Genomic DNA, 23,759 nt, shown 5'->3' on the forward strand with positions numbered 1-23,759 from the left:
CCACAGTGGTGCGTAAGTGCATCACTATGTTGCAAAAGCAAGTAAGATTTGATTTGATTAAAGGCTAACAAGGCAAAGCTAATAGCTATTAAGGCTCTCTTGAAAATCTTGTATTTTAAAGAAAGGAGTGGGGAATTACTTTTTTTACCCACAACAAAGGCTAGAGAGGACATAGCTACAGACCCTGCTCAATCTCATCTTGAGAATTATCAGACAGAAAGGATAAACACAGCCAGCACACTTGGTGTCTGCTGAACATGATTTTGAAAAATGGATCAAGGCTGATAGACAGATGTTCTATACAGAAAAATCTAAATGTAAGGGTTGCTCAACTTATAAGCATCCATTTACTTCTGACTGGATCAGCAAAATAAAACCATATATTAGAAAAAAAAAAATCCTCACACAAGCACTCTTGAGAAGGTCATAAGAATTCAAAAAGCAATAAACTGTTCTGTTTCATTACTGTGCTAGAAAATCAACTCAAAAGCCTTCAGCCAGGTTGCCTACATAAGTAGTTTGACCTATCTTTGTACCAGTATTATCTTGACAGAGAACCTACACTGCAAATATTTAAAGGACCCTCAGTTACAGACATAGAGCAGCAGCAACATGGGGTATATGAGCCTTATCAGGGACAGGGGTCAACTCAAAGGCAAGCTCTCACGTAGTTCTCATCTGGCTCTCCCACAGACTGGGGTGATGCACATTTCACATAAAGTACCTCAGAATCCCACGGAGAATCAGACTCTTTCTCTTTCTCTGCTCCTACTGCTCGCAAGGCATCTAAAAAAAAATGGACAAAGAGACACAGAGAATTTTACTGCACTCCACTTTAATCCCCATCAGTCAAACAAAGGATCTGAATGATGAGTAGTAGTATCACTACAGCAAAGGACAAACCAAACAGTGAGTCCCACTCACTGTTACACCCAGTCACATCACAGTGATCTCTTCACTTCTCTTCATCTCTTTTCCAGCAGAAGATGCCCAAGCAGGACAGCTGACATGGCTATGTCCATCATGTTTGGACAATGTTCTGTGCAGCATCTTACGAATAGCTACACATGCTCTGAAGAAGTCTACTGCAACAAGCAGTGCTCTGGAGTCAGACAATGGAAATAGTATCTTCTGCTTTCACACCCTGGGGTCTATGCCAAATTACCTAACTCTCTCTGAGCTGGTCATGCTCTCAAGCCCACAGAGGTTTAGCAAAGGAGAGATCTCCTACATTCTACAACTGAACAAGTTGAGGTACTGGAAGAGTCTTCTCTGAGTTTGACTCAGGTCTGCTTTTGGCTGAAGCCCTGAAAAACCACAGCTTTTCAATCTGATAGTAGCATCGGAAAGGGAAACAATGTTGTCACACACAAGATAGATTAGACTAGCTTCTTGTTTTGTTCAGACCGCATCAAGGAGAACACAGCAACAAAATTAATAAAGAAACTTGCATCATACGTAATCATTAGGAATCCAGCACCACCATTTGTGACCGTTAGGTAAGAACAAAAAAAAAACAAAAGCTGCAGACCTTCTCTACCACAGCAGGCTAGGGTTCACAGGTAACAGGAAAGTTTATCATCTTTGAGGATAATCATCATTTTACTTTATTTACTGAACATTAATACTTATAGAGGAGCAATCAGGATCATATTTAAACTCACTTCTCGCATAAGCTGTGTCTTCTGAAACTTTACGGACTTGATGTTTATTACTAGAAACAGAATGTTTCACATCCCCCAAAACTGTCGTTTGCAACTTCCTTCTAGTATCTTCCTTCTCCTGTTCTTCTTTCCATTTAGGTGACTCCTTCTAAAACAGATTGACCAAAACAGCTGAAAAGCACAGAAATCAATATCTACTTCACCACCCATTAACAACTTGGAAAACGGTTTTCTTGGGTAAGACTTAAATGAAGCAAAGTGCAACATGGTTTCTAAAGGCCTACAATTTTTAGTGGGAATCTGCACAATTAAACTGCAGTGCCTCATGTTGTAAACTTCATCTCTGGCTATGCAAAACCTCTGAGAAGCACTTCCTTGTGTCAATCTAAATGCAGTTTCATTGATATTATTCAGAAAGTCTTCTTTCTGCCTAAATATCTCACAATTTCACTAGTTTCCTGCCCTCAATTTCATTCAAAACTTCCTTTTGTTTCTTCATTTCCAGTCATTACTTCATGAATTCTACTAAATGGCTACAACTTCTAATGGATATTATCCATTCCCTCCGTTTTACATAACAGAAAGTGCACAGATTCCAGAAAGAATGAAGTTTCCTGTCTTTCTCCTTCCAAAACTCTCCAATCTCATAATAAAAATATTGAAAATAATGTCTGAGTTTGGCTATGAACAAGATGTTTTCAGTATCAAAATACAATGATTGAATACAGATACGTGATTGAGTATTAACAGGAAAATAGTTTACTGTCACTTACCTGTATTACCCTTAACAAACTCTTCCAATTGAATCATCCCTGTACACTTACTTTTGTGCTTGAGGGAAATGCTGCCCATAGATTTTCCTCACATCTATTTAGGCCCAGGTTTTCACTTTCTTGTTTTAGTGTTTCATGGAATTTATTATGTACCTCTTTGCACTGCCCTTCTTCATCACCTTCATCATCCATGACAGAGCTTGGTCTTTGATTTTCAAGATTCAGGTTTTCTGCTGCTGACCAAGAACCACTCCTACTTTTGAAGGAACCACTGAACCTTGACTTCTCCAGAAGATGACCACTATTTGAGAGAGGCTGAGGTATTCCTTTTTTCAAGCCTGTTGTTTCGGAGTCATCAAAACACGAAGCTGTATTTCTGTGAAATGTCTTCTGTATCATGCTTTTCTTTTTGCACCTTTCTTTTTCATCTTGCAAATTATTTGTATTTCGAAGGACAGCTTGTTTTGGTACTGACTGGTAAGATACTTCATTATTCATTTTTGTTGGAGACAGGGCTGTTACGTTCTCTTGCAATTTTTCGTAACGTCCATCTATAAAAGACACAGGAGTATCAACAGACTCTTCAATCTTTTCTTCACTTTTTTTAAGCATTTTCTGAGAATCACTGGAGACACTTCCAGCTCCACACTGTGCATCCCCTTCATTCTTAACATTACTAAGATAACCCAATTTCTGATTAACTTCTTCTTTAAGTTCTATTTTACCTCTCTGCTCCTCTTCCATTATGTCATCAGACTGAGTTTCTTCATTGTCCAGATCTTCTTCCTCCTTTTCAGCATAAGTAAGATCTTCCTCTTCTTCTCCATGCTCCTCATTGTCATCTCCATCATCATCTTCATCCTCTTCTTCCTCTTCTCCCAATTCATCTTCCTCAAGGTTGCTTGAATCTGAGACATCTTGTTTCAACAACTCTCCACATTCTCCTCTGTTCAGATTTGCACCTGTTGGTTTTTTTTGTTTGAGGCTTTTCTTCTGTGACTTAGGAATTTCAATTCTAGAACTATCACCACCACCTTAAAGCATGAGAAAGGGAAAGAGGAATATGAATCAAATGGGTTATCTAAATAGCAGCAGGCATTTTACCCATTAAAAACACAGGAAAGTAGTCATCTGGGACTGTATGGAAAAGAAGCCAGGTAAGGGCAGGATGGGAGAAGGACACATCAGACACAAAGGCTTAGGAGGGGACTCAGTATGGTCATTTCCATTATCTTACTTATTTTATTCTGACATGACCATCTGTTCTGTTCTTATAACACTACTTTCCTCAATTACTACAGCCAAGTGAAAACAACAACAACAAAAAACAAAATGAAATTACTTAGTAAGTTTACTTTTGTATGTCATTGTATTATGAAGTACTTTCCAAATAACTTACCAATATTCCTGAACTTTTGGGGAACATTCATTAACATTGTCAAGTTTGGCTTCTGTGGCTTCTGCAAATAAAAATACATTTTAAAAGAATTATTTGATCTGTTTTTGTTTGCTTTTTTGTTTTAAAGCAAATCCTTTACTTACATCAAATCTTGAACAGTAAATACAACCAGGCTGTCCCCTTTTGAAAGGACTCAGATACTTGCTAGATCCTTCAACTTTAATTATGCAAACATTCCTCTCCTCTTGTGTACAAGTCAGTGACTATTCAAAACTATCTGTAAATGCGTAACAATTCTAAAAAGGTATTTTAATTTATAGGTAAAATACAACTACACTCGGGATTACTTGTAAGTATGCACAACTCAAGTATCAATTAAAGTTCCTGAAGCTTGAAGAATAAACTAGTTAATATAACTCCACTTAGTGAAATGTCTGTAAATTTCAAAATAATGCTAGAAATATGAATCGCTTCCCCTAAAATCAATGTAAGAAAATAGAATAATTTTTAAAGTACACATGCTTACATCTCCAGCATTACAGAGTGTGCTGAACTAACAAACTAAAGTTCCTAATCGCTGCAGAATCCCAGTGCAACAGACTAAATACTCCAGACGTCACTGAAAAAAACTGGTAATCTTTTGAAACGTTCATAAAAACAGCAGGATAAGCACATGGAGCTTATAAAGAGAAAAATCCAAATATTCAAAAAATGAAGATAGTCATGCAGTGTGAGATTATATACAAGCACGGAATGTCATCCCACAGAAGGAAAAAAGAAAGAAAGAATAATTATTTGAGCAACTCAAGTATCGAACACTCGAGGAACCTAGTGAGGAAGGAGAGAACCAGGTGATGAACAATTTCACTAGATTTTGATAAATAAATGTTCTTTTTCATTATCGTGTTGTCATGGTTTGATAATTTTGTAATTTTGCTATCAGTATTCCACATCATAACATCATATAAAGCATGAATAATTTTACTGAATCTGCAACTTACAGAAGAAGACTACATCTCCCAGGGAACAACACGATGGGTCACGGGACCTGGACTCTATATTAACTCTGTCGCAGAACAGACTGACGTCTTTTGAGTTCTGGCGTTCAGGGCAGTGTGTGGGAGCCTTCGCCGTGTCGCCTAGATTCACAGTAGGCCTCTCAGTTAAGGGACTCATTCTCTCTCCTATTTTGCTTGATTCGTTAGCTCAATTTTCAATTTTCAATTATATTGTATTATACTGTGTTATCCTGTATTTCGATATAGTATTTAGTAAATAAGTGTGCCTCCTTAGATCGTTGCCGCTGTTTTCTTTCCCTAATTAACTTTTTCCTTTCGGCCTAGGGCCCCTCCGGGGCCCACGGCCCCCTGTCACGGACGCAGGTGGATTTTTCGTTCAAACCGTGACAGATTTTGGTGGAGAATGCGGGCAAATTGAGTTGCTGTTTTTCTGTGTTTTCTTCTGTTGCTCTTTTAGCTTTTAACAGAGCTACGAGTTTTTTTTTTCCCTGTTAAGGAGCTATCTCGTGTTTGCGATTCTGCACCTGCGAGCTTGACCTTGAAAGTCCAGGCGGACTGCCAATACTCCGGTATATTTTATAAACACTGCTGAGCTTTGTTTTTTTTTTTTACTTTTTTTCCCTCTCTATTGAAAAAAAAAAAAAATGTTTACTAAATTTGTTTTACCAGGGACTGTGTGCCATTGGTTCCTTTTCTGAGACGCTCCGAACATATTGGGTCATGTTTAAGCTAGCCACTTTTTCTTATGGAGCTATACAATTGTATAATGGATTGAAAGCATGGTTAGCAATGCTCACTTCGTATCTGTATACAGCTCCAGAGGGAGCAACTAATGCAACTAATTATACAGAAATGGTGATTTTTAAGCGTGCTCCTCTTTCTTTCTATGAATCCTTTATGCAGTTTTTGAATGATCAGTGGGCCACACTCTTAATCTCCCTGATCTTACTGTTGATTATTGTAATAATCTCACTCAGTATCTGGATTTATAGCATCCGGAGGAAGTCTTCCCTAGAACCAGAGAATACTGAGTGGCAGGGAGTGTGGAGAGGCTTTGAAGAGATTCTCAAAGGACAGACATCTTCAGTGTTATGGAGCTTCACTCCTGAACACTTGAAGAATCCTGAGAGTTTGATTGCATATTTGAGGCAGGAATGTTGTGGCTCAGGCAGATCTCAGGAGGCACAAATGATTTTGGGCCTAGCTAATGCTTATCGGGCCTTAGTCAATACCATTCCTGAGAGGGAAGTTTTTGAAGCTGAGAGAGAGAGTCTCAGGGCCGAGAAGGAGAGTCTTAGAGCTGACGCAGAAAAACTTTGGGATGAGAAAAGCTCCCTGCAATCCCAACTCAACACTCTCCAGTCCGAGCACAGCGCCCTCCGGTCCGAGCACGACACTCTCCAGTCCGAGCACAGCGCCCTCCGGTCCGAGTACAACACTCTCCAGACTGAGCGCGATGCCCTCCGGACCGAGCACTATGCCCTCCAGACCGAGCACAACACTCTCCAGTCCAAGTATGACGCTGTCCAGTCTGAGTGCGACATCCTCCGGGCCAAGCACGATGCCTTCCAACCCAACTGCGACACCCTCCAGTCCGAGCACAACACTCTTCAGTCCGAGCATAATGCCCTCCAGTCCGAGCATAACGCTCTTCAGACTGAGCACAATGCCCTCCGGACCAAGCTCAACACTCTCCAGACTGAGCACACTGCCCTCCAGGCCGAGCATAACGTCCTCCGGTTCGGGTACAACACTCTCCAGTCCAACTACAACAGCCTCCAGACTGAGCTTGGTGCCGTCCAGTTTGAGCGGAACGCTCTCCGAGACCAGCTATGTGCCCTCCAGGGTGAGTTGAATGTATTTAACCAACTACCAGGGGCACATGTAGTCCAAATTGGCCAGCCATTGAGGGCACATGTAGTCCAAATTGGCCAGCCACTGGGGGCGCATGTAGTCCAATTTGACCAGCCACCAGGGGCACATGTAGTTCAATCTGACCAGCCACCGGGGGCACATGTAGTTCAATCTGACCAGCAACCGGGGGCACATGTAGTCCAATTGGACCAACCATCAGGGACACCAGATACAATGTTGGTTGCCCCTGTAAGAGGGCGAAAAACAAAACAAGTTTCAACTCAGTTAGAGAAAATGCAGAAGGAGTTAGAAGAGCGGAGGGAGTTAGTAGAGCAGGACTCAGGAGACTCAGGGGACTCGGGAGAGCAGGGGGAGTCAGAAGACCAGAAGAAGTTGGAGGAGCAGAGGATGTTAGAGGGGTATAAGAAGATGATAAAGGAGCAGAAGAAGTTTGAGGAGCAGATGAAGTTGGAGGAGCAGAGGAAGTTAGAGCAGTATAAGAAGATGTTAGAGGAGCAGAAGAAGTTAGAGGAGCAGAGAAAGTTAGGAGAGAGGAAAAAGAAGGAGGGTTACCTGGAGGAAATAACACAAGCGTCAGGGTCAGGGTCAGAGTCAGAAGAGGAGCCAAAAGCTAGTTTTTCTTTACGAGAATTTCTCAAGTCCAAACTTATAGATGGGGCAGCCTCATCAACACAGTTGCCACCATCAACACCTGGGACTCTTGATAGAGCAAAAGGTGAGCAAAGTATTACGACCATTATTGATCGATTTTTTAAACTGAGTGAAATTCGAGATCTAAGAAAGGATTACACACGTCAGCCAAAAGAAAATATGGTCACTTGGTTACTTCGCTGCTGGGACAATGGTGCCAACAGTGCGTGGCTCAATGGCAGTGAAGCTCGCCAACTGGGTAGCATTTCCAGGGACTCACGTGTGGACAGAGGTATTGGCACATGCCAAAATCGGTCCTACACCCTCTGGAAGCGGATGTTGATAGCGGTAAAAGATAGATTCCCCTTTAAACAGGACTTGGAGCCTGAGAGAAAGAAATGGACTGATATTGAGAAAGGTATCCAATTTTTGAGAGAAAATGCTCTGGTGGAAATGCTATACAGCCGCGAGTTCAATCGTAATGATCCAGACCAATTACATGATCCTGAAGCAGTCCGCGTTCCACAACAAATGTGGCGTGACTTTACAAAAGCAGCTCCAGAAAAGCATGCCACTGCACTTGCATTAGTATATGGCAAAGGGGATAGGAAACCCTTTGTGAATGAACTAATTGGCAGACTTCAGGAACTTGAATTATTTATAAGCGCTACAGAAGTTAATCTGTATACTTCAGCCATTGTCAAAATTGTGGAAAGGTTAAACGAAGTGGAGGGAACACAAAATGATATTATTGACAAATTGGCTAATGTGCCTGATGTAGATGAATCCACAGTGGTACAAGATGATGGAAACCAGGATTTCCACAATCGCCTATTGAGGAAGCTGAACAACATGAGTTCCTCTCGACCTGTATCATCGAAAATCTCAACCATTAAAAAGAGATGTCCTCGTATTCAAGCAAATGATGATGATAAGTCACCTCGAATCAACAATGAGACTACACGTCTTGCCTTGTTGCTTTTCCTCTGTAGTCATGGGGAGGACATGAAGAAGTGGTGTAATTCATCCACTTCTGCACTTCAGGCACGAGTGAAAGAATTACAAGGTGAAACAACTACCAAGGTGAACTCTTCCAAAAAGGGGAGAGTTCCAGTTGCTGCAAGTCAACGAGGTAAACAATAGAGGGGCCCTGCCCCCAGCCAGGGGGGGGAAAGGGACAATAGAGTATATTGGACTGTGTGGATTAAGTGGCCTGGCACATCTCAACCACAGAAATATAAAGCCTTGGTGGACACTGGTGCACAATGCACCCTAATGCCCTCAAGTCACCAAGGGACACAACCAATATATATCCATGGAGTGACTGGGGGTTCCCAAGAATTGACTATGTTGGAGGCCGAAATAAGCCTCACTGGTAAAAACTGGCAGAGACACCCTATTGTGACTGGTCCAGAGGCTCCATGTATACTGGGAATCGATTACCTTAGGATGGGATATTTTAAGGATCCCAAGGGGTATCGATGGGCCTTTGGGATAGCTGCTGTTAACACAAACGGTGTTAAGCAGCTGTCAGCTTTACCTGGTCTGTCAGATGATCCTTCTGCTGTGGGGTTGCTCCAGGTAAAAGATCAAGAGGTACCAATTGCCACCAAAGTGGTTCACAGACGGCAGTACCGCACCAATAGGGACTCATTGCTCCCCATTCACAAGCTAATTTGCCAATTACAGAATCAGGGAGTGATTAGCAAAACTCACTCGCCTTTTAACAGCCCCATATGGCCAGTGCCTAAAACCAGTGGGGAATGGAGGCTGACGGTAGATTACCATGGCCTGAATGAAGTTACACCTCCATTAAGTGCTGCTGTACCAGACATGCTAGAACTCCAGTATGAACTGGAGTCAAAAGAAGCTAGGTGGTATGCCACCATTGATATTGCTAATGCCTTCTTTTCCATCCCATTGGCTGCAAAATGTAGGCCACAGTTTGCTTTTACCTGGAGAGGTATTCAGTATACCTGGAACCGTTTACCTCAGGGGTGGAAGCACAGCCCAACGATTTGCCATGGATTGATCCAAGCTGTTTTGGAACAGGGTAATGCTCCTGAGCACTTGCAGTATATTGATGACATTGTAGTGTGGGGCCATACAGCAGCAGAGGTTTCCAAGAAAGGGAAACAGATAATCCAAATTCTTTTGCAAGCTGGTTTTGCCATTAAGCGCAGCAAGGTGAAGGGGCCTGCCCAGGAAATTCAGTTCTTAGGTATAAAATGGCAAGATGGACGTCGTCACATCCCAGCAGATGTGATTGACAAAATCACTGCTATGTCTCCGCCCACAAATAAAACAGAGACCCAATCTTTTCTGGGAGTAGTGGGCTTTTGGAGAATGCATGTCCCAAACTACAGCCACATAGTGAGCCCCCTCTATCAGGTAACACGGAAGAAGAATAATTTCTCATGGGGTCCTGAGCAGCAGCAGGCTTTTGAGCAGATAAAACAAGAAATAGCCCGTGCCGTGGCCTTGGGGCCAGTATGGACAGGGCAGGATGTGAAGAACATCCTCTACACTGCTGCTGGAGAGAAAGGTCCCACCTGGAGTTTGTGGCAAAGAGCCTCAGGAGAGACCCGAGGCCGACCCCTAGGATTTTGGAGTCGAGCATATAAAAGGTCTGAGGAACGCTACACTCTGACTGAGAAGGAGATCTTAGCCGTGTATGAGGGGGTTCGGGCTGCTTCTGAAGTAGTTGGGACAGAGCTTCAGCTTCTTCTAGCACCTCGCTTGCCAGTAATAAACTGGATGTTTAAAGGACAGGTTCCCTCCACCCATCATGCTACTGATGCCACTTGGAGTAAGTGGATTTCATTAATTACTCAACGAGCTCGAATGGGAAAACTCAGCCGTCCTGGAATTCTAGAAGTGATCATGGACTGGCCTGAGAGTAAAAAAATTGAAACACCACCTACAGAAGAGGTATCACGTGCTAAAGAGGCACCACCATACAATGAGCTACCAGAAAACGAAAAGAAATTTGCCCTATTCACAGACGGATCATGTCGTATTGTAGGGAAGCATCGCAGATGGAAAGCTGCTGTATGGAGCCCCACACGACAAGTTGCAGAGGCCACTGAAGGTAAAGGAGAATCAAGTCAATTTGCAGAGGTAAAGGCTGTTCAGCTAGCTTTAGATGTGGCTGAACGGGAGAGGTGGCCAATGCTTCATCTTTATACTGATCCATGGATGGTGGCAAATGCCTTAAGGGGTGGTTGCAACAGTGGGAGGATGATAATTGGCAACGAAAGGGGAAACCTGTTTGGGCTGCTGAACTGTGGAAAGACATTGCTGCCCGAATAAGGAACATTGTTGTAAAGGTGCGCCATGTAGATGCTCATGTGCCTAAAAGTAAGGCTACTGAAGAACATAAAAATAACCATCAGGTTGATCAAGCTGCCAAAATTGAGGTGGCTCAAATAGACTTGGACTGGCAGAACAAGGGTGAATTATTCCTAGCTCGGTGGGCCCACGAGACTTCAGGTCATCAAGGAAGGGATGCAACATATAAGTGGGCCAGAGACCGAGGGGTGGACTTAACTATGGACGCTATTGCTCAGGTTATTCATGATTGTGAAACATGCGCCATAATTAAACAAGCCAAGAGGATGAAACCTTTTTGGGGGGAAGGGCGATGGCAAAAGTATAAATATGGAGAGGCATGGCAGGTTGATTATATCACCTTGCCACGATCTCGCAATGGTAAGCGTTATGTACTCACCATGGTGGAGGCAACCACTGGGTGGCTCGAAACATACGCAATACCCCATGCTACCGCCCGAAACACCATATTAGGGTTGGAAAAGCAAATCCTGTGGCGGCATGGCACTCCGGAAAGAATTGAATCAGATAATGGGACCCATTTTAAAAATTCCCTTGTAACCACTTGGGCCAAAAATCATGGCATTGAGTGGATTTACCATATTCCCTATCATGCACCAGCTTCTGGTAAGATTGAACGATTCAATGGGTTGTTGAAAACTATGTTGAAAGCAATGGGTGGCGGAACGTATAAAAATTGGGAGAACCATTTAGCAGAAGCCACCTGGTTGGTCAACACTCGAGGATCTAGTAATCGGAGTGGTCCTAACCAATCCAGCTCCCTACGTACCGTGGAGGGAGATAAGGTTCCTGTAGTACACATAAAGAGCGTGTTGGAAAAGACAGTTTGGGTCCTTCCAGCGTCTGGAAAGGGCAAACCTCTCCAGGGTACTGTCTTTGCTCAGGGACCTGGGTGCACGTGGTGGGTGATGGACAAAAATGGGAATGTTCAATGTGTACCACAAGGGCATTTGATGTTGGGGGAGTGCAGCCAATGATTTTCTTGTAGATATATAGGTAGAGTCTCAGAAAATATTTCAATTAGGTGCAAGATAGTTCAATTAGGTACAGGACTTAAGATAGAGTGGATTAATGTTAAGGAAACACTTCTTCCTATATACCTTAATTGGGCATTTTGTAAGCAAGTTTTTCCATCTGGACTCTATATCGTGCACTGGCCATGCATGTGTAGAGCACACATGGAAAGAAGTATAAGTCAAAAGGAAATCTGCTGTGGTGGCTGGGAAAGGATGAGTGCACCCTGATGTGGGGGACACCCTACTAGCACTGCCTTTCTCCTCCACCGCTGACGTGTTTTCCTTTTTCTGGCAGTTTTGCCATTTTCTCAAAATTAATAAATAGTAGGTTAGGTTATAGAGTTTTGTTCTCAACTTAGAGATTTGTATGGAATAAATATAAACTGTTGAGAAAAATAAGGTTGCTGATTATTCACAATTATACATATGAGTGTGTATGTATGTATAAACACAATGTAATGATGTAGAATAAGGGGTGGAATGTCATGGTTTGATAATTTTGTAATTTTTGCTATCAGTATTCCACATCATAACATCATATAAAGCATGAATAATTTTACTGAATCTGCAACTTACAGAAGAAGACTACATCTCCCAGGGAACAACACGATAGGTCACGGGACCTGGACTCTATATTAACTCGGTCGCAGAACAGACTGACATCTTTCGAGTTCTGGCGTTCAGGGGAGTGTGTGGGAGCCTTCAGCCATTCGCCTAGATTCACAGTAGGCCTCTCGGTTACGGGACTCATTCTCTCTCCTATTTTGCTTGATTCGTTAGCTCAATTTTCAATTTTCAATTATATTGTATTATATTGTGTTATCCTGTATTTCGATATAGTATTTAGTAAATAAGTGTGCCTCCTTAGATCGTTGCCGCTGTTTTCTTTTCCTAATTAACTTTTTCCTTTCGGCCTAGGGCCCCTCCGGGGCCCACGGCCCCCTGTCACGGACGCAGGTGGATTTTTCGTTCAAACCGTGACACGTGTTCTTTTTCATTATTCATCCTATCATGTAAATTAGGGGAAACAATTGTGAAGTTTGAAAGAGAACAGAACAGGTTATTTATTAATTTATCAACTCCTAGGGTTGGCAAATCTCACTCAATGAACAACTAATACAATGTGGTAGTTTATCTTAATATCTACTCTTTTACCTCAAACCACAAATCTACTGCATGTTCTGCCAAAGCAACAAGTTCTTAGGAAAAGCAGCAGAAGAAAGGTTGGCAGATGAGAGACTCTTCTTAAGGAGGAAAAAAAAAAAAAAAAAAAAAAAAAGAATTGGCTGGAAAAAGAGTTTCCTTCTATCTCAGAGGAAACTGCCTTCAAATCACTTATTTTACACAACTATTTTCCCATAAAGGCACCATACCTTGGCTGTAAAATCCAGTTCTTCTTCCTCAGAAGTATTCCAGGTGCCATTACTGCCCTCTTTTTCAGAACTTCAAAAACAACGAAAAGTAAGTACTGGTCCTCTCAAATAATTCCTCAAATAAGCATTTGGTATTTTTATAAGACTCACCTTGTTGAGTCTCCTTCGAAAAAGTCATCCATTGCTGTTCAAATATAAATCGACATGTTGAGATTAGATTTTGCATACTAAAAATTAACCAATACAGACATTTAACATGAAAACAGCTCATAAGAGTACAGAAGCTGAAGTGGTCAATTCAATAAGAACAGCATGAAGGAAAGTATTTACAAAACAAATGCTTTTTCAAATTATACTGAAAAACAAATCAGACATATCTACAATATCTACCATTTTTTTGCTGCCGTACCTTGCTATGGATTATAAATAAAGTATATTTATAAATACAAAGAAAATCAAAAAGCATACTCAGGAGCTATAGGTTATCCCTAGCTAGAAGAATCACCAGCATTTCTCTACAGTGAATCAAAAAATGATATACTTGAGACAAAAGGAGCATTAGCAGGGCATGCTATACTACACCCCCAAGTTTTTATCAGTTCAGTGAAGGTAGTAACTCACACCTAAGACTATAGGATAGGTCAGGTCAAAAGGGATCTCTGGAAGTCTCTCAGCCAACTACTTAAAGCCAGCTCAGCTTTGAGGTCAGGAAAAGTCGGTCAGGGTTTTATTCAGTCTAGTCTTGAACACCTCCAAGAGAAGGTTCACGACTTCTCTATTTTGCCATCCTTATCATGGCAACACTTTTCATCTCCAGCTAGAAACCATCTTGCTTCCATTTATACCTCTTGCCATCTTCGCTTCCTGTCAAGTATCACAGGGAAGCATCTGGCTTTGTCTTCTCATCTGCATTGGACGCATTGGACACTGCAGTTAGGGCCCTTCAAAGCTGCCTCTTCTTCAGGCTGAGTAAGTCCACTTTCTCAGCCCTCTCTCACAGGGCAAATACTCCTTCACAAATATGATGGCTCCCTAGAGAATTAGCTTGCTATTGATCCATCGACCTCTCACGTAGAAGGAACTCAAAATTACAGCCAAGGCACAGTCAAGTGAGTGCTAAACAGGGGCTGACAATCGCTTCTCTCAGTCTCCTGGCTTTGCTACTCTTAGCACAGTGCAAGCTGCAGCCCTTAGCTGCCAGAGCACCCTGCTGCCTCATGCTCAGCTTGCCTTCTGACAGGTCTGTGTCCTTTCTCAGCAGAGCTGCTCCCCTGCCATGCAGTCCCATCATGTTTTGTAGGAAGGGGCTTTTCCACCCCAAATGGGTCTTGGTATTTGCCCCCGATGGATTTCTTAAGATGCCTGCCAGTCTATTGCCCTGGCTCATTGAAGTCCCTCTGAATGCCAGCTCTGTGCTGAAGCATATCCAACAATCGCTCTTACTTCAGATCATTAGCAACCCTGATGAGAGTGCCCTGCAGTAAATCCTTCAGGTCACCGTTCTAATGAAAACTGCAATCCAGGAACACAATTTTTGAAGCGCTAACACCTCTTAACAACTAAAACATAATAGAAGGACTTTCTGATTCCCAGCACAGAAGGGAAAACAGACATATCTGATCTCCACATAGAAATCATAATTCCTGAAGTTTCTGAACTGTTAAATATTATAACAAAAAGAAGGGTTACTACTAAGAGCCTACAAATGAGTGTACAAATTTTGCCTTTCCTAAACACAGTATGCGAGAACATTCCCTGATCTGAACACAGCTTTCTGATGATGCAGTACAGTATAAATGTTCAAAGAAATCTCATGTAGAAAAAAGCTAGAGGCTGAAACTTCCCATCTGAGGGCATCTTAAATGGTTCAAATGCTAACAATCTGATTTTTGATGTTTTCCACTACAGAAAACACAGAATATTCTTAAATGCTAATGGAATCCTGCTGTATGTAAAGCTAAGTAACTAACTCAGTACTATGACTCTATCTGCTAACTTTCCATGCAGAACAGAAAATTGCTGCTGTGTGGAACAATTAAACTCTGGACGAACGACTTCAGTTACATCTTCAATGAGTACCACTAGAAGTAAGGAAAACAGCTCATTAAATTACCTACACTTTTGCTTTCAACATATAAATACTGCCAATGATCCTGCTATCCTTTAGAAGGCGAGACAGGAATTTGATGAGATAGCTTTCAGCTAGACCAAAACCACAGCCATGATGCACTGACACAGAAATGAGATCTAGTCTCCAGGGACCACTTTAACTGAAGCCTATATCACCATTTCTGAGCAAGAGGAGAACAGATTACAAAACAAACAACCCCAAAACAAACACTATCACAAGTGATAAAAGCAAATGCTGAATTCAGTAATAAGGGACTCATGCAAAACATGCAAAGAAACAAAAGCTGCCCCAAATCCACTCTAACTCATAGATCTTAAATCATCAAGATACAGATCTGCAAGATAATAAGCACCTATGATGAATAAGTATTTGTCTATCACAAGACATGTGTGGTATTTAAAATACTGCTGTGCAGAATGAATACCTTCACTCGATTCTCCTGTTCTCGGAGTCTGCTCAGGGGACTGTTGCATTTCTATATCCATTAAGGGAAAGGCACGGAAAGGACAGACAACAATGACATCAGAATAAATGCGGAATCTCACAAGTTTGGAAAATACAAAAAGCACACACACAAAGCTACAGCACTGGGAGAATGCGCTGTGACTATGACATGCATTTGTGTGCACGTGTACATCTGTGTGTCAAAAGAGAAACTGTGGAACACTACCTTGCCATCAAATTCTTTCACAATAAATCTGTTGCTTTTCTCTGGAGCAGAAGGTTGTCCTACTTACATGGATTTTATCACATACACATGCAGTGCTGTGGAAAAACAGCTACTATCAGAAACATACACTTAAGAGAAAGTTTAAAAGAATCACAGGATGGCTTGGGTTGAAAAGAACCTCAAGATGATTTCTCATCCCTTCTGGCTTTTCTCTGTTTCCTTAAGAGGGAATACAGGAAAAGTTTTATCTGACCTCAGGAGATAAAAATCACACAGAAGTGATAATTTACTTTTGTAAAGAGTTTTACAATGCTGAGACAATTCCTCTAATCATAGAAACACTAAGGTTGGAAAAGATTATCAAGTCCAATTGCAAATGACTCAGGGAAACACTGAACAATACACTAGTATGTGCTGCAGTGGCCAAACATACTGTCACTGCGAACATACTAGAAACAGAAATAGCACAACTACTGTTTTCCTCAAAAATAAATTGTTACTTAAAATCTAAGAGATCGGTCATTCAGTATGTTCTGGAAGCCAATCTGTACGTGATTAATAAAAGGGTTCATGTTCTGACACCCAAATAATCATGAGCAAACTTGTTGAAAAATGCTGACCTGTTCAACATTCTTCAGAATCTCCTCTTCTAATTAGAAAGTACAAAAGTAGCAGAAAGGATAAGGTCAAAATTTTAGATAGCAGAAAAATAAAACAGAAGAGCAAAAGACAATAAAAGAATTCCAAAGTGGGTATTTCTCTGGTCTCTCTCTCAACATCCCGGCTTCTCCTCTAAAGGACACTTTTAAGACTGTTACTGTGGCATATTAAAAGGACTCTCATGATTCAGGGTGTGGATGCAATCAGAGACTGCAGAATTAATTCCAATATTGTTTCTACTACGCTACTGAACTTTCTCTCTGCTCCCTCCTACTCCTCTGCTGGGGTCATCTTTAAGAGACTGAGCACAGGGAGAATCACAGAATGGTTTGAGTTGGAACAGACCTTTAATATCATCTAGATCCAACTCCCTGCTATAGGCAGGGACATCTCCCTCTAGACCAGGTTGCTCAAAGCCCCATCTACCTTTGGCTTTGAATGCTTGCAGGGAGGGAGCATTTACAACCTCTCTGGGCAACCTGTTCCAGTGTCTCATCCCCCTCACAGTAAAGAATTTCTTCCTGATATCTAGTCTAAATGTACCCTCTACTTGGAAGAAGAAACCCTCAAATCACATATTTTAAATTAACCCAGGCCTGTTAGTCCTTACAATGGGGTACCAGAGCAACTATCTACGTGCATGGAAGGTAGCAACTGAGTGGATTTGGATAAAAAAAAGTATTTCAATGATTAAACCAACTGTATCGAGCCTCACTGAAAGACAAGCAAACAAAACTTCAAAACCAAGCTACGAAGAAACTTTTTCAACCACTCTCTAGTTCAAAGTAACTGCTCCTAAGTCAAAGGCAACATCACTTGGGTCTAAAATCTATTCTTCCATCTGGGATAAGTCCAGGAAGAAAAAATATGCCATGTATTCTTTGTTCATATTTCTCAGTCTTTATAATAAAAAAGTAATGAATTGTGTTTGAACAGTCTGCTGCCCATCTGACACATGATTCTCACAAAACCCTTAAAAATAAGGAACAAATAAAACCTCGTACATTGGGGCTTGAAACGTAAACTGCAAGGCAATCTCATTCATACTAAAACAGCAACTTCCTAAGATTCATTTAGGGCAATTTGAGCTTATAAACGCTGCCTGGATTTTACAAATTCATTGAAAGAATGTATTTCTTTTATTTACAAGGCAATGAGAAAATATAACAGTTTTTCTGGATCACAAAGTCTTTCTTGTTTTTCTTTTTTTTTCTTTTTTAAATAAAAGTAATTGAAAAAAACATTACTTTGATTATAAATCAAACCACGTCCAAAAAGATACGGTATATACAAACAATGTACTGTTGTTGTTTATGAAGTTATTCTTCCAAGACAATTTTTGTTATGTCTCCACAACACAAACAAAAGCAATTGTAATTGAAGGTGAGAAATTATGTCTCCTAAAAAAGGAGCTTTATGCAGGTGAAACTATTAAAATTAAAACAGAGTGACAGAAATCCAGTGGTAATCAACAAAAGATGCATCTTCTTGCAATTCATCTGCTGCTTCGCCGCCACAGAAGATAAAACTACTATTTGGGATGAAACTACAGCTTTTGCAATTGGATTTTCTGAACAACAATCTAAATGAGCATCTCGTAAGTAAAACTGCACACCCATAAAACAAGGCCACTTTAACCTATTTTGTTTCTTCTCTCCCCTCCTCCCCCTTGCTAAAGGGACAATTTAAATAAATGGGCAACCTGATGTGCTGAAAGTGACAACTGTATGAGCAGATGGATGTAGTGCACACAAACCACAACTGTCCCCACAGCCTGTGGAGATGCAGTGTAAACTAGCAGCAAGCAAACACATTCATAACACTTCTTATTACAGTCCACCTGATGCTTCCACTGAAGTCCACACTGAGCACGGTGAATTTAAAAGATGCAAACCAACCTAAGGAAGGGGCCAGCACGATTCTGCCCATTAGCTCTACCACAGTTAAGTATCCTACCTCCTCTGCTCGAAGCAGCTGCACCCAACGTAAAGCCAGCAGCTCTTGCCTGGTGAGGAGTCACCGGCACTGGGATGCCTCCTTCAGCACCTGCAGAAGCTTCCCCTGCGTTCTCACGGTCTGCATATTCTGCCAGTTTTTTACTAAGACTATGGAGAGCAAAAAAGGAAATGCATTTGGGAAAAATAATCCCATAGCTACATAAACACTTAATGGGATAATAAGAGCCTTATACTATCCATCCTAAACATAACCATAGCCAGAACAATTTTCATATTCAGTAAGTGTAACATACTTTACTTTTTGCAAACTGTAACATACTCAAATATAATGGACACATCTATTTTATAGATGCACATCCAGATCTATGAAGTTATTTACTTCTGCTCGGTACCCTTTGCAGTCCAGTTTTTACAAATACAACCACTCTTATGAATGAACAACCACGGGTAAAATGCTTATGTGTCGGAGGAGTTAAACTGTTTAGTAATTTAACAAAAGAAATAACAGCTAGATCTCCTCTGAAACAAAACAGGTGGTTCCTGGTCAGTGGAACTGAAGACAGTAATAACAAGGGTTCTGTTTTGAGAAGAATTTACAAACATTTCAGTTTTTCAAGTTGAACTTCTGCGTCTGTGGGCTACAGACACATTTTAATAGTGTATAGCAGGCAGACATCAGCTTAGAAACAAACACTTGAAATCTTACAGAGAATTTTGAGCAGAAGCCCTTTTCTCAACTTTCAAATTAACACCAGACACATGAACAGTATACGTGAGAAAATGTCAACGAACACATCTTCAAAATAGCACCGTTAAACTTGGTGCTGTTACCAAAAAGGTTCAAACTCAACACTGATAACTAAAAACCTAGCAATAAATTTAAAAGTTTACCTAGCATTTCCATGAATAATAGCATAGTCCTCAGCTGTCCATCCATTAACGTCTTTATGGAAAATTTCAGCCCCATAGCGAAGAAGCATTTTTACCAACTTAAGCTCCCCACCGGCCGCTGCAGTCATAAGTGGGGTTCTACAGCATCCAAAATACAAGACAAACCATACAATTTAGTCAGACATTGTAATTATTTTAATTCCCATTTGCTCAATGTCAAAGAAAAATAAAATCACTTTATGAACAGAAAAAAAGCTTCTATATTAACAACACTTGCATACAAACTTGGCATCAATTTGAAAAACTCTCTCTGGCATAACAGCAATGTTGCTGGCACAATGGCAATTTTCCTGCCACAGCGGCTACCATAAACAATGTTTTCTTGCAGTTCTCAATGCAGAAAACATGCAATAATGCATGTCACCTGCCAAGCTGAGACCTGCTTTCGCCAGTCACTCAACGAGCTCTTTCTGTGTCTTTCTACTTCAATGCTCATTCCCATCCCTCCCATCAGTCCAACCTGAAGACAACTAAGGTGACCTGCAGAGTTTAGACCATCTCCTCACCTTTCACACGGATCTCGAGTGTGAACATCAGCTCCTTTTTTAAGAAGGAGCTCTACCATTTCTTTGTGATTTTCAGAGATAGCAAGAGTAAGAGGAGTACATCCGTCCTGAAAGAACAGAAATAATTCAAGTTAAAAATCAAAAGAAACAAACAAAAAATCTACAATAAAAATATCAATGCAACTTTTTGAACTTCTCTATTGAATCTCGAAATGTACCTTATTCTGAGCATTAATACGGGCACTGTGCTCAATTAACATCCCTGCTAGAAATCTGTTAGGAGCTACAGCAGCCAAGTGAAGGGCAGTGTTGCCACCAGCATCTGCCAGGTTCGGATCAGCACCATGCTCTAGCAGGATCACTGCACATCTTTCTTTCTGGCATTGTACTGCCTGGAAACAACACACACACACACAAAAAAAAAAAAGGTAAAATTTCCAGCAGTCATATTTCACTGTGTCACTACTACTACAACTTCCCATTCCTGGATTATAAAAGCATCTGTCAAGATTAGCTAGCACATGCCAAACCCACACTGATTACTGCATGCATGTTTCTACACAGACTTACTTAAAGAATCTGGAAAGACATCATTTAATACATAATCAATAATTCCTACTTGCAGCAACATAGTATGTTCTACTTACCTTCATCAGTGGAGATCTGTTATCACCGTCCAAAAGATTTAGCTTACACTTGTTTTCTACTAGAAATGTAACGACATCCTCACGTCCATTTGCACAAGCAAGATGCAGTGGTGTCCTAAAAGTGAAACGTGTAAATTGAAACAGACAGCTAAATAAATATTTTCACTCTGTGGTACATGAACAGGGCAAATTGCATTTCTTTATCCCAATTACCTCCCAAAATAAACAAAATAAAATAAAAACAAGCTTATTCCATTACCAGCGTGCACCAAACCATGTCCCTTAGTACAACATCTACATGTTTCTTGAACACCTCCAGGGATGGTGACTTTACCACCAACCTGGGCAGCCCATTCCAGTGCACAACCACTCTCTGGAGAGGCTTATCCTAGCATCCAACGTGAACCTCCCCTGGTGCAAGCTGAGGCTGTTCCCTCTTGTCCTAACAGCTCCCATCACAGGCAGGCTGATGAGTACCCTCCATAAGACCAGCTTCCTCCAAGGCAGAGAAGATGAGGACGAAATAACAGGCAGAACGTCAAATAACTCATCATGCCTTGTCACAGACATGGAACAACTCGAGGGTGACTGTCCCCACTGAGAAATTCCCAAATAAGTATGCAAGATCCTTCACCTCTGAATAGAAGCCTGACAATATTGATCTGAGCACTGTATTTATTATTTATTTAGCACAGTGTACCGCAAAGAGCTCGAATGAGTAACGGAACTGTAACAAACACAACTTTGTGCAGGAGCCCCTCGTCACCCAAAAGCAGCCGTTACCAAGCACTGGGGAATATGACAACCTAAAGGAACCACCATCAGCTTCGCAAGCAAGAAAGCCTTCATGAAGCCAGCAGCCTTATCGCTGCCCTTTCTCACCAGCCCCCAACAGAGCTCTCAGCTCGGAGGAATGCCGAGCAGCGCTACGAGGGAGCCAGGCCAGGAGGGCACATCGGAGCGGCCTCTACCGGCCGTCCCAGCCATGCGCGGCCCCCGTTAACAGCAGCCCTCTGTGCCCAGGTCATGCAGCGGGGATCCCGGCCCGGCCCGCCGCCCTTACCGCTGCGCTTTGTCGCGCTCGTCGATGTCGTGCTTCTTCAGTCCTTGCTGCACCAGGGCCAGGTCTCCCGCGGCGGCCCCTCGGTGCAGCTTGGTCAGCTCCTTCGGGCGGATCTCGTACGCACCGGCGGAGCACGCCGAGGCGGCGCTGCCGGGCGGCGGATCCCGTTTCTTCTTCTTTACGAAGCTGAATATCTTCTTCATGTCGTCCCAAAACTCTGCCGGGCCGAGCCCCGAGCAGGACGCGGAAACAGGGCGCACGCTCAGGAACCGCGGCCCAACCCACAGGCTGCAGGGCAGCCTCAGGCTCCCAGCCGGAGCCGGGAGCCCCGCGCATGCGTTACGAGAGGCGGAGCCGTAGCGATATGAAGAGGATACACAGCCGCGGGGAGCAGGAGTGTGCGCGTCTGTAGGCTCGGCTGCCTCAGAAATCGCGTGGTAACGGTGTGTTGTGGGGCTGTTGCCTGGTGCCTTTGGAATAGTCACGGGGATAACCGTCTGCAGGGTTATTTCTTGGCCTACTTGTGGGTATTATTTAATAGCACGCGTTTTTAACACGTAACTAAACCAGTTGTCAGCTTTCTGTCTTCAGTTTTCCCATCTTCCTTCCCTCCCCCCCTCCACCTTTGTTCATACTGTTTATTAAATCTTTAATATGGGTGATTTTGAATAATATTTTTAATTCATTCCTGTTAAAAACAAATAGTTCCATTTATTTTTTTTTTTTCTTCAGAAATTGGTATTTCCTGTCACGGTTCCTCATATTCTCAGTGTGTTCTCTTTGGTAATCTGGAGCTTTCTCTAAGAACCATCGAGTAATTGCTATTCCTATTGCTGTCTGCGTGAGGTGATTCCTGTTCTGTTACCCAGTACAAGATCCACGTAGCACAGTAAGATTTTCAAGTAAGGGCTTAAGTGTGGCTTAAGTGTTGCGTAAGCATTGGCATTTGGGTTAGTCTGCTAAAGACTCACCTTTCCTTTGACATAACAATACGGCTGGATAATTTAGCTCACAATCCTCGCAGCTCTGAGGTACAAAATGGCAGTCTAAAAGGTCTCCTTTTGCAGTCTTTATTTTTCCCCTATTAAATCACTGTGTGTATTTTGCTTATTGAAGAGTAACAATGGCAGTAAAGGCTTGTTGGACTGATCACAGTGTGCTGCGTGTTGTCTGGTCATAGAATCTTTTAATCATAGAATGGAATGGCCTGGATTGAAAAGGCCCACAATGTCCATCTAGTTTCAACCCCCCTGGATATAGCCACATCCAGCCTGGCCTTGAATGTCTCCAGGGATGGGGCATCCTCAACCCCCTTGGGCAACCTGTTTCAGTGAGTTACCACCCTCTGTGTGAAAAACTTCCTCCTAATATCTAACCTAAACCTCCCCTGCCTTAGTTTCAAACCATTCCCCCTTGTCCTATCAGTATCCACAGGTGACTTACTACACCTGATTTGCAGCTGTTGTGTTTACAAGCTGGGAAATCTGGCTGGGCAGATAGCATGTTTCTGCATTGCTCCAGGGCTTTGAAGAGAACTGGGCAGTTGCAGGTAGAGACTATAGCAGCTCCAGCTCTGTCTAGGTTGGAGAGCTGGAGCTGAGGTGGTGCTTTTGATGTTACACTGCCTGCCCTATGCAGCCAATGTGTATGCTTAGATACAGTTTTGCTTGTTCCTGGTCCAGTCTGAAGCTCTCACACTGTATCTCATGCACATGGTCTGTTAATCCTCAGCTGGATTAACAGCTAGTTTCTATTGATAACGCTGAAAGAATTCCTTTAGGCTTACCCTAAATGAAAAAGATGCAGCTATGCTTCCCATTTTAACAATGAAAATTAAGAATAGGTTTCAAGATTGAAAAAAAATATATCATTTATTTGCTTTCTTTATGACTCCATTTTCAGTTGACATAAATACATGACTTGCAGATTTTCAAATGGAATATATGGAGTTGCAACTAAAAGTTTGATTATGTCTCTCTACCAGACCTCTACAAGTCTCATTTTACCAGGGAGAAATATCCTCCTTCTTACTTGTGTCACCGCTTCTGGCAGTAAATACATTTGTGAGTGACT

General features: G+C 41.9%; 1 protein-coding gene across 10 annotated transcripts in view; it reads right to left on the reverse strand.

Moving 5' to 3' along the window:
* Nucleotides 1-22,026, reverse strand: part of LOC107306748 (uncharacterized) — a 57,123-nt gene extending 35,097 nt beyond the window's left edge. For 4 of the 10 annotated variants that reach the window (XM_085550688.1, XM_085550686.1, XM_085550687.1 and 1 more), the window contains exons 1-13: nucleotides 21,687-22,026; nucleotides 20,624-20,738; nucleotides 20,195-20,368; nucleotides 19,977-20,083; nucleotides 19,411-19,548; nucleotides 18,518-18,666; nucleotides 13,251-13,284; nucleotides 13,101-13,170; nucleotides 3,837-3,897; nucleotides 3,163-3,471; nucleotides 2,591-2,988; nucleotides 1,665-1,812; nucleotides 725-786 (exon numbers count right to left, since the gene is read on the reverse strand). In XM_085550688.1, the coding sequence (XP_085406814.1) occupies nucleotides 725-786; nucleotides 1,665-1,812; nucleotides 2,591-2,988; nucleotides 3,163-3,471; nucleotides 3,837-3,897; nucleotides 13,101-13,170; nucleotides 13,251-13,284; nucleotides 18,518-18,666; nucleotides 19,411-19,548; nucleotides 19,977-20,083; nucleotides 20,195-20,368; nucleotides 20,624-20,738; nucleotides 21,687-21,889 (1,968 nt within the window). In that variant the 5' untranslated portion in view covers nucleotides 21,890-22,026. Of the gene's footprint in view, nucleotides 1-724; nucleotides 787-1,664; nucleotides 1,813-2,590; nucleotides 3,472-3,836; nucleotides 3,898-13,100; nucleotides 13,171-13,250; nucleotides 13,285-15,655; nucleotides 15,707-18,517; nucleotides 18,667-19,410; nucleotides 19,549-19,976; nucleotides 20,084-20,194; nucleotides 20,369-20,623; nucleotides 20,739-21,686 lie in introns of all 10 variants that reach the window. The other 6 variants (XM_085550685.1, XM_085550681.1, XM_085550679.1 and 3 more) reach the window with 3 other exon arrangements.
* Nucleotides 22,027-23,759: the final 1,733 nt, after the last annotated feature.

This window comes from Coturnix japonica, chromosome 6 (assembly GCF_054131305.1).
Source record: "Coturnix japonica strain WE chromosome 6, WE-NBRP24, whole genome shotgun sequence".
NCBI classification, from domain to species: domain Eukaryota; kingdom Metazoa; phylum Chordata; class Aves; order Galliformes; family Phasianidae; genus Coturnix; species Coturnix japonica.